We start from the raw sequence: 11,189 nt of genomic DNA, 5'->3' as shown, positions 1-11,189 counted from the left end.
GTGTGCACCCAGTTTCTGTCTCTGGGAAAAACTGTTAGCTTCCGAAGGACCAGAAAGATCGCAGCAGCTAGTCCAGTGCTGAACCTGCAGCTAAAGCCTCTTTTGGAGATTTCTAGAAGTTGTGGCTGCAAAGGTGTGAGCCCGGGAGGGTCGCTCTGAGGACTGACGGAAAAGTAGTTTTCCATACACCTGACCTGCATGCTTGTGGCTTCAGGCAGTCTGTCCATAAATCACTGTATGTTGTGGGGTTTGAAACTCCTCTAGCCCGCAAAGCTCTCCTGCAGCAGCCTGCCTCTGGGAAAATCTGAAGATTAGGGTAGAAATGAAGGCTCTAGATAGACTTGTTCTTGGATTCATCTGGGCTGCAGCTGTCCGTGGCTGCTCATCACCACTTGCTGTTCAGAGAGTGGGTGAACCCTTCCCCATCCAATTCAAAGCCAGCTAAATTGGCTTGACTTGTAGGGAAGGTGACTTGAACTGCCCTGCTGAGCTCTCGCGGTGGCGTTATTGCCCCTTCCAATGACGCTTCTGCTGACAGACTCATGGAAGTGACAATCTTTGGTAGAGGGGCAGTGTAGCTTTTTGTGACGTGTTCCCCGTTTGAAAGCTTCTAGTTTCAAAAGCCTGGTCCACCACTAGGTGTTGGCACCGTTGGTGGAGGATCAGAAGAGTAGAGGTAACTCTTGACCCTCATCTGCTACTAGAGATCTAGGCCCACCACTACTGTAAATTAGACTTTATGATGCACTTTGAAGCAGAAGACAAAATATCAGCAGGACCGTTAACCTCAAGAGCCTGGCAAAAATAACTACTGGGTATTTTGGGCTAAGTATGTTGTGGGGCAGCTGAGTTCATGGGAATGTTATAATCCTGAGCTGTGCCAGCAGAGTAATGATGCTGTCTACCTCAGTCAGCTAGACCATGCAGACCAGGCAGGAACGTGCTAAGTAGGGGCATCTGTTCAAAACCAAACTATTTCTTCAAAAATCAAGCTTCATGCTGAAGATATTTTCGAGGGGCCTCCTGTGGTTATTTCAGTGCTGAAGCTAAGCAGTAAGGGGAGTTGTTAGGACATGAAATGTGACATTTTACTGAAGCCAGGTTGTATCAGAGGCCAAATTGGCGATGTTGTGTCGGCAGAAGGCCCTTTGGAGTAGGTCCCGGCAGCGTTAGCGGGTCTTGGATGTGTACTTGCCAAAGAGAACCTGGCTCAATGCTGATATGGAATAGGAGACCTGTGAAGAAGCAAAAGCTTTTCTTGTAGAGATGTGTTAATTACATCTAACTGAAGGTGTCCAGCTGTGAATATCCTATGGAAGAGAGAGAGGAATCCCTTTGGAGTGTGCAAGAACTCCTTGGTGACTTCCCCAAGACCAGTGCATGCTGCACTTGATGTTTCTCCTGGAGCATCTAGCCTGTTCCTGTAGCTCCAAAGGTGTACCTGGACTGCCAAAGATACAGTCTGAGCTGTCTCTGTTGGGTAATTGCCAGAATGTCATCCCTTACTGCAGGGAGGAAGAACAGGCTTCAGGCAATCAGCTGAAGGGTTCAGGAGGGTCACTACTCGCTGTAGGTTTTCTTGGAGAGTTTACCCTGTGTGGGGCTGAAATACACAGCTCTCCAGTGAGATCTAGGTACTTGTGTTGCCTTTAATTCCATCAGTGTGCAATCAGTGTGGTTGTATCATGGCCGCGTCACAAACTTTTTACAGGTTTTAAGGTTTGGTGGTTGTTTTTGGTTTGGGTTTTTTTAAATGTATTCCCAAAATACAAGTCTGTGGTTCTAACCGGTATCCACAGGAAAAAGTAGGTGTCCGGTGGGAGTTTCTCCTGAAAATTGTGTCTAACTGCTGATTTTATATACGATGGCATTGCTTGATAGACTCAAAACTGGAAACAGAGGGTACTGATGCTGAGATCTTAATTGCTGTTTTGGCAGCACTGGGGCAGACATTATGCACGCCTGGCTTATGCAGTGGTACAGCTTAGTCTGCAGATTCTTCCAGACTCTGGAGAAAGGTCTTGTTTTTTCCATCCACTTCCCTTTTTATAAGCAATTACCTTTTCCTATCCCAGCTAAACAGATTTTTCTATTTCCTTCATCCTGACCTGCAAAGGTCTTCCTTCCTGCTTTCTCAGCTCCGTGCATGTGGAAAGATTCCTGCTTACCCATGGCTGCCCGGCTTCCCTCAAAGGTGCGAGGGTCTGACCTGTGGTTCTCCAGCCTGTACGCACCAGCCCCATCTCGCACACGGGCTGCCAGGCCTTGCAGAGAGCCTGCACTACAAGACAGATAATCCCATTGTGTTTGTTGGCATTACGCAGCCATGGTTCTGAGAGTGCCTTTGGTTTCATTTGGGCCCAGGTTCCGGAGCATTACCAAGCAGTATTTCCGGAAGGCGGATGGGATTCTGGTGATGTACGACGTTACAGCCGAGTGCTCCTTCATGGCGGTACGGAACTGGATGAGCAGTGTCCAGGTGAGAGCGGGGTGGCTTGGTTCTCGATTGCTGCTGCTGCCTCACTCCAGACCAGCTCCAACAGTCTTGTCTGGGAGCAGTGTTCTCCGATGCCGCAGGAGAACCTGGGTTATCAAAGCAGACGCTCTGGGTGCTGCCTGTGGTAGTCAACTGGGGACCATGGGCTTCTTATTGAACGGGCTTTGGCATCTTCAATGAGGGAGAGCTGTTTCTGTGGCAGAAGGTGGTGGGACCTGCCAACACAGCAGCCTGTGTTTGTAAGCAGCCCACGTGCATCGGCCACATCTCCTAAATGTGGTCACATCACACGTGTGCTCAGGCAAGGAGATGTGGTGTCCAGGCTGTGAACAGGGAAGGGCACGGTGTGTTTAAGCTCAGACCTGCAGCCTACAAGAACAGTGTTTCGCACGAGCACATCCTGACACTGCTTTGAGATTTCTGGATGAGGCTGAGATATTAGTAATAACTTATTTTTCTTCCTCATTTGCTTCAACAGCTGATTTCTATTTTTACTTTTCTATTTGATGACTGTGTTTTAATACTGCAGTGTGCGCCCCTGCCTTTTATTTCCAGTCTCTCAATAAAAGCACTCATCTGTGGCTTGTACCTTCTCGTGGAGACAAAAATACCTGTCTGTATAATTAAACAGGTTGTGTGTAAATGACTCAGAACCGAAGGGAAATTGTCAAGGGTGGTTTTGTTTTGATTGTGCTGAGTCTCAAAAACCAACATGTAAGTGAAATGAATAATTGTAGGTTGGAGGTTAATAACATTAGAAACTTTCACAGGCCTGTTGGGGAGGTAAAAAAAACCCCAAACACGTAACTATTTCTTTGGACTCTAAAAGATCAAAGGTTAAGATTTTCAAAAAGAACCAGCCTCTGAAAATCTGGCTCCTTTCAGGAAGGTTAAACTGAGCACACAGAAAATCAAAGCACCCAAAATCTGTAACTTTTAATAATAGCTCTTCTCTTCCTTTCCCCATCTTCATATATATCTTGCTTTGAAGCTGTTCAGGTACTGTAATTCATCCATGGCAGTCAGGTTTGGAAATAACTTGGCACCCCTTTCAGCAGTCCTTACTCTGGTGATGTCCTAGTTGAGCCAGTGGATCTACAGGGAGTTACCAAAGGCAATGAGCAGCAGGAGTCACCTAGGAATAACAGTTCTGACGGAGACCCTACACAAGAGTTGAATGCTGCTTAGCTTGCTCAGCCCTTGGACTTTCAGCAAGGGGTGGTTGAGTTTAGGACAGCACATCAGACAAACACATGCACAAAAGAGACCAAACTTGAAAGAAGCTCTGCCTGAACTTAAATTCTGAGCAGCATGTGGGGCAAACTGCTTTTCTTTAGGCTGGTTATTTCCCAGAGAGGAACTGTCTCCCCTCTCTCAGTATCCTAGCTCTATATACCAAACATCTGAAATACATTCCCGTAGTTTAAGCTTCCTTCCACAAATCCCTGGAATTTTGTTTGAGGAATAGCCCTTTAATGAGCTAAAGGGCCTGATACTGCTGCCACTGAAGGTCTTGTTTGCGTCAGCTAGAACAGGATCTGCTCCAAGATATTTCCTTCCCTCAGCCGAGTCTCTAGGGTGCTCTGTTTCTTTTGCAGGAAGGCATAGAGGATGGAGCTGTGGTCTTTCTGCTTGGAAATAAAATGGATGCTGCGCAGAGACAGATACGGAATGTGCCCAGGGTGGAGGGGGAAAGGCTGGCGAAGGTATGACTTTATGCACTGCTGCTCAACCTGCTCTGCAGCCTCCCTCCTGCAGCCTGGCAGGCAGGAAGCCCTTCTTGGAGCCGTTTCCCAGTGTGGTACCTTCCCTTTCCCCCCACTGCCTGCCCCATTTCTCCAGTGCAAGCATGTACCGAGGTCCCTCTGGTACTGGGGAGGACGAGGTGGTGGCCAGCATGCAGCAGACAACGGCCCGTGAGGCGTGCTCATGTATTTCTCTTGAGGCTCGATGCCTCCTTAGGGTGATGCCGAGGGGAGTGTGCATGGCTGGTTTCCCATTTGAGGACACCCCTAATTGAGTACTCCCTGCATCAGCATCCCCGGGGGTGGGGGTGGCAGGGTTTCAGAGCTGTTAACTGTCATCTGGACTCTGCAGCACAAAGGAAAGAGAATCCAAGTACCCTGGACAGATGTTTTCTCTTTCCAAATAACTCCCCTGGTGTTCCCTTTTGGACACTCTGGTGCTGGGGTCCCAGTGCTGAGGAGGATCTCCTTTTCCTGGGTTGGTGAGCAGGGTGTGTGCACCCTCCTGGCCCCAACTGCTCTCGGCAGAGTTCCCAGCGGGGGGTGGGTGCACGGTGGGCGAGAGCTGGACGCCAGCCTGGGTGCTTGCTGTGTTCTGTGGCAGGAATACAAGGCTGTCTTCTATGAGTGCAGCGCGATGACTGGCTATAACATCATGGAGCCCATGCTGCACATGGCCAGGTCAGTGAGCAGGAACAGTCACCCTGGGATATCTCCACAGCCGTAGGTGATGGGTGTGGGCTCTCCTGGGGAACGGGCAAGAAGAGGGGTTGTCAGAGCCTGACTTTCTGCCATGGCACACAGAGAGCTGCAGCAGTGTGCTTTTCCCCGACGCCAGGTCCTGTCCTCTGTGCCTGGGAAGCACCAAGCGTGGGCCGGATGTTATCGCATGCAAAACTTCATCTGGCAGAGCTGCCTGTTGAAAGATTGGGAGTTTTGAGTATTTAATCACAAAAGCTTTGTGTGCTATGCCAGATTTGAAGTTGGCATTTTCAGTTTGAAGTCTGCATGCATCTCTAAGGGTTTTTTCTTCCTTATCTTATTAAAGATAGAATGTGATATTTAGGTGACAGTATTTTTAAAAGGAGATAAAACACTTAGAGCAAACTTTTTTCAGCCTTACTAAGACTTTTAGTTTTAAAAAAGCAAGTAGTTACAGAAAAAGTTTTAAAATATTGCAAGATACCTGGTTTTGGGGGTGTCTTTAATCCCTTCACCTCCTGCTGCATCATCTCTGTCAAATTCACAGCAGGACTCAGCTGTTCATTCACTGGGATGATCTACTTGGTAGCTAAGTCAATCACATCTCCCACAGCCTTCAGCATACTTTATGATCATGCTGCTGCCGGAGCACCCAGGCAGGTGAAGCAAACAGCCTGGGCTTCTGCCATCAGTGCGGGAGCTTGGGAATAAGGCACAGACCACTCACACCCAGTCTGGTGCTCTGACCACTAAGCCATGCCGTCTCCTCTTTCATGCGCCCAGTTTCTTTCCCTGTCCGCTGGAAATTCCCATTTTCTGTAGGTGGTCTATCTAGCCCAGCTTCCAGAGAAGCCTGGTCTTTGGGCCAGTCACTTCCTACAATTCTAAATGCCTCTGGCTGACTGGGGGGGACCAAAGGGCAGATCCAAAAGCCTTTGCAGGAAGATCTCAGTAACTGAGTGTGTTCTTGGTCTGTACTGCTTGTTCCAGGTTGCTGACAGCCCAAGAAGACAGGCAGAGGGAAAAAGCCCTGCAGCTGGAAGATGTCATCAGGAGGAAAGGGTGCTGCACATAGGCACATCAAGGTGTCAGCAAAAGGCCTGTGCCAGCACTGTTTCATGAAGCTGGGGTTCCTTTTGAGTAAGCCAAAACTGATGGCATCGGCTCTGCAGAGACTTGGGGAAGCTGCAGCTTTTTCCCACCTGGGAATTTGAAGCCACTAAATCAGGCCAAAATGTGCGTATGATCTGCACTGCTCCGTTTCCCAACTCTGCATGCAGCCCTGGTCTCTGGAGGCCTCTGCTTCTTGGGAGGAATTCGGCTAGGTTTGGCTAATAGCACAAACTGAGCCTTCTGTGTGGAGAGGTCACTTCGCAGTAAAAGGATGAAGTCTTGTTCCTGTTCTTTCTGGCAAAGACGTGGCCTGGCAGCAGAGAGTGGAGGACACAGTGGGTGCTGTATTAAATAGAATTTTAGTGTAAGAGGAAAAGAAATTATTTTAAATTTGGGCTAGCCGTAGGTAGTGATCTATCCATCTCAAAAAGCAGCATCCCCTCTTGCTTCCCTATCACCAGAGCCCAGCTGAAAGCCTGTTGCAGTCAGCGGGAGAACCTCCATCAGTCCCTGCAGGGTCTGGATCAGGCCCCGTATTTACTGTGAAGTATGGTTTGATTTGCCTATATTTTAGTTGACTGATTCCATATGTGGCTACAGTATGAACTGATAAAATGAGTCATCCTGATGGCTTTCTTTGCTTTGTTGCCCTAATGGACCTTGTCACTGCCCCGTCTCACTGTTTACAGGACACAGAGCAGTTGCCCTGGGACTCGCAGGCGCTGACACGTGCTGCTGATTCAACCCGTTGCAGGACCTATGCTGTACATCCTGGCGGGCCATATGTTGCCTGTTTTAAGGCTGGATGCTACCTGTTCCCTCCCATTCCCTTATCCTTTTCTCCAGCAGTTAGGACTTAGGTGCAGTACTGAAAGATCCCGCCCTGCTGGCTTGCCCGCAGTGCTTTCAGACATACCCGAGCTGGAAGCACGAGGCAGCTGCCTGAGAAAGAGCAGGGCTGAAGCTGTTCCCGCTGGGAAGGAGCCCTGTCGCCAAGGAGTGAGGCAAAGCAGGGGGAGGTTGGAACTGGCCCCAAAAGTGTGCGTCTGCACAAAGCCCTGGGTGTTCTCTGGGGTGTGATACTTTTTGCTTTGTAGCTCAGTTGCTTTTAAAGCCTTATGGGACTAAGTGAGCTTTTTTCTATAACGCCCTGTTCGCCTTCGAGTCTGTTTCTGCATGTGACTGACGTTTTAGGCGCAAGATGTGATGCTGCAACTGTGAACTGTTTCACCAACCTTACAGCACAGGGAAGGCCTATATTTACCCACTGTCTTTCCTCTCTTGGGACAGGGTGATTACTCAGAACGTCTGTTTATTGCACAGATTTCTCTAGGAATATCCCATGCAGGAAAAGTGCTCTGAGTCACCCACAGCACATCAGTTACAAAGAATTTCCGTGGTTCCTCCCATGGTGCCCTTTACTCTGGGTAGGAAAGAAGTTTTTCTCTGGAAGAGTAGGATTCCTGACTAAAAGGAATAGCTAAAAGCAGTGCGTTCCTGCTCAGTCCTTACTGCTGGCTGGCTGTGGTTCACTCGGTGTCTAACTGCAGCAACACCTTCCAGAGACCGGGACTCAAAGTTAGCATAGGTCCTGAAAGAACCATGGCTGCTGGTGTGGAGTCTGGAGCAACACCAGCAGTGCCACCAGTGAAACTGCTTGTGTTTGCAAGAAACGACGTTTGGGAAGGGAAATCCTCTCTGATTTCCTGATTTCAGCAAGCAGCTGTAACCTGAACACGGACATGGCTTTCTGGCTCTCTAGTCGATGTGGCTGTGAAGGAGCACAGACATTATCACCTGTTGAATAGGTCAAACCCCCTGCCTGAGTTGAGGGAGCTGCTGTGATTGACTCCTCAGCATCACGCTCCAGTTGCAGTTAATAAGGAGTGGTGCTGGCTAAGAACTGGCATCTTTTGTCAGTGCACATGGGTCATGCTAACATTTACTTACCTGCAGCAGCAGGATTTGGGAAGTTGCTGCAGAATGAAGAGAGCAGTATCCAATCTGCTGTGATCTGAACATGCACCTCCCACGCTGTGTACAGCGCACCTGAAAGACAAAGGTGTGAAATAACAGCTGCCACACGAATACGGGGCACTCTGTGTGTTACCTTCATCAGTACCTTCCTATTGCAACAGCCAGAACCACCGTGGTGGGGTATTTTCATGTGCAACCTTAAGCGTGTTTTCTTAGTGTGCAGAGTACAGGCAATAAAGAAACGCTGTCTTACAAATGGTCGTGTTGGGAGAGATTTTTTTCAGGCACTGCAGGAGATTCAGCCTCCCTTGTTCAGTCTCTGTGGCATGACCTCCCCTTCCCACTGCTCAGGAAGAGCTGCGGAGCCTGTTCCCCCGTGGCAGTGCAAACAGGAGGTTTATACATAGAGAGTGTGTTGATCAGAACCCACTTTTGGGGGCAGCACAGGAGCAATTCACCTCCAGTCTTATTTTTTTCTTCTCTAAACCAGCCAGAATCTGGTTGAGCAGGGAAGAGAAAAAGGGGAGATGCTGCCCCGATGTCTGGGGGCAGCGTATTGCTTTCAGAGGGGGCATGTTGTTACCTTGTACCTGTATTTGTAGAACTAAACATTTATTTTAATCATCCCACTGGAGTTGGGAATTTGGTTGGTGTTAATCCATATGCCCTGGCATGGTTCCACCTGGTATGTTTGTGCATTACAGAACTAATCTCTCTGCAGCTTTGACCAAAGAAATTATTACTCATTTCCTCTGCTATAAATTGATAGCGCCGGAAGTCATTAATGGTAACGTCTTTTTTTTTTTTTAGCAGGAACAGGGTGGATTTTTGTGTCAACCATGACAGTGTGGCAGGGTTGCGCTTGGACAACAGTAGGCACCAGGGTGGATTTTATTACTGGACGATCTTTTGTTGTCTCTTCGCACAGTACTTAAATGGCCCATTGGAAGACCTTGATGCGCACAGTCCAGAGGGACGCGTTGTTCGTTTTTAAACTTTTCTGATCCCACACCCCAAACTAGACCAGACTGTCCATAAAATTCCTACTTTTACTACACAGCCTCTGTTTTTGCCAGACTCCCTCCCACCTCTAAAGGTAAGCCTTGGGAGCTGCCACTCTTCTGCAAGCAACTGCTAGAAACTGCAGCGTAAATAAAATCAAATAATGGGGATGTCCTGAGGTGGCAGGAGACAGGAGGATGTGAAATAGGCTTTGCCTGGGGCCTCATTTCTGCAGTGTATCCGCTGCAGTCTCCTAGTGGACAGGTGATTTTTTGCACATCATCTGCAAGGCGTTTTGGAATGGTATCACAAGAATGTACTTTTCTTGCAGCCTAGGAAGCCTGTCCTGTCAGCTGCCAACAGTGCAGCCGTGTATACAATCAGCTCTAGGGGCAAAGGTGAAAAAAACAGCTGCTCCGATAAGCAGCCACAGTGCCACAAAGCTCTGCGCGCAGGCGAAGGGACCCCACTGCCTTGTGTTCCACCTGGGTCTCCTGCGTTCGTGTGCTACGGGAAAGCGTAACAGGGTTTGCCCGACACCGCTTTGAAAAGACAAAACACAGCTGAAGAGAGCATTAAGCTGCAGTGGTAAGTTTAAAGCTTTCCCATAGGACAAATGCAGGAATTGTAAAGGTTTGGGATGTTGGTTTTCTTCTACCTTCTTTATTCCAGCAGCCTGACCTCCAAGGGACAGTTCCCATTTGTGCACATTTAATCAGTTCCTTTTATGGGGATCCTGCAGTCTCTCACGCATTATTTTCTGTCCTGTCACCTTCTGTTTATGTCTTTTCATGCTCTTTTTACTTGTTAAAGTTAGTATATATATTGACCAAGAACTTAAGCTCCAGCTATAAACATATGTCATAGCTCACGCTATATACACCTTTAAGTGTTCTATTTTGAAATCTCCTGCTCAGCACCAATAGAGCCACAATCCTGCAGTTCAGAGGTTCCTCAGCTCTTTGAGCCGCCAGTCTACTCACTACTTATCTGGCTGTTCATGAGTCACACGGAAATTTTGGTCGGCGTGGCTAAATAATCCAGTTCCAGACTCTTCAGGCCTGCAAGGCATGTTTTATATGCATATCAAGCCAAGTGGTTTAATAAGGCCCTGATCCTGCAAACACAAGAGTAGCCGTGTGCTTCTTCTGAAATGACTAGTCCACAGGAGACCTGGCCAGGTAAAATGAGTGTTTTCAAGGTAAACACCTATATCCAGTATATATATATTTATATATATAACTGCAGTGATAAGCTGAGGATTGGGGTGCAGGGGGTCCTGTGGTCTATCTCACCTTTACCTGCAGGCTTTCCCAAGCACATGACTGAAATGCAGGCAGCTGTTGTGCCTAATCATGCCCATTTGCTGACCCAAATCTGCCAGGGTGGGAGGTTACACTCCTTCCAATCTGTACATGAAAACTACAGACACAACAAGAAGGCAGTGGCCCACTGCAGCTTCCCAGGACCCTGCCAAGGAGGTCTGGGGCCTGGAGGACGGGCTGATATCTCTCTTGTTGCCTCCTGGCTCTGCCACACACTCCGTGCAAGAAACCTTTCAATGTGTGAGTGTGAGCTGGTCCCCTAAGGCTACTTAATCTATTTGATCGCTTGGCTCTCCAGGGGCTCTAAGCTTAAGTAGGATCCCTGTGGACTGAGGAGAGAGGAATTGGTTTACTCACTGGGAAGGATGAAGTGGTTCTGAGTTGGGTACATGGGCAGGAGAGGTTAATGACAGAATCACAGAATGCTTTGGGTCGGAAGGGACCTTAAACATCATCCAGTTCCAACCCCCTGCCATGGGCAGGGACACCTTCCACTAGACCAGGTTGCTCCAAGCCTCATCCAGCCTGGCCTTGGACACTCCCAGGGATGGGGCATCCACAGCTTCTCTGGGCAACCTGTCCCAGTGCTTCACCACCCTCTGTGGGAAGAATTTCTTCCTGGTATCCGAATCTCCCTGCTTTCAGTTTAAAGTCACTACCCATTGTCCTGTTACTCCCTGCCCCTGTAGAAAGTGTCGTGTCCCCCCCCAGCTTTCTTGGAGCCCCCCCAGGCACTGGAAGGGGCTCTGAGGTCTCCCCAGAGCCTTCCCTTCTCCAGGCTGAACCCCCCAACTCTCCCAGCCTGTCCCCATGGCAGAGGGGCTCCAG

At 48.8% G+C, this 11,189-nt stretch overlaps 1 protein-coding gene across 1 annotated transcript in view; it reads left to right on the top strand.

Moving 5' to 3' along the window:
• Nucleotides 1-6,019, top strand: part of LOC104517055 (EF-hand calcium-binding domain-containing protein 4B-like) — a 25,563-nt gene extending 19,544 nt beyond the window's left edge. Inside the window, exons 14-17 of the mRNA XM_010161600.1 lie at nucleotides 2,365-2,479; nucleotides 4,096-4,203; nucleotides 4,847-4,923; nucleotides 5,935-6,019. Of these exons, the coding sequence (XP_010159902.1) occupies nucleotides 2,365-2,479; nucleotides 4,096-4,203; nucleotides 4,847-4,923; nucleotides 5,935-6,019 (385 nt within the window). The remainder of the gene's footprint in view (nucleotides 1-2,364; nucleotides 2,480-4,095; nucleotides 4,204-4,846; nucleotides 4,924-5,934) is intronic.
• The last annotated feature ends 5,170 nt before the right edge of the window (nucleotides 6,020-11,189 follow it).

The sequence above is a fragment of the Eurypyga helias genome, unplaced genomic scaffold, assembly GCF_000690775.1.
Source record: "Eurypyga helias isolate BGI_N326 unplaced genomic scaffold, ASM69077v1 scaffold17661, whole genome shotgun sequence".
Lineage (NCBI taxonomy): Eukaryota > Metazoa > Chordata > Aves > Eurypygiformes > Eurypygidae > Eurypyga > Eurypyga helias.
Note: the sequence above shows the minus strand (reverse complement) of the source record. Positions and strands in the feature narration are given on the sequence as shown.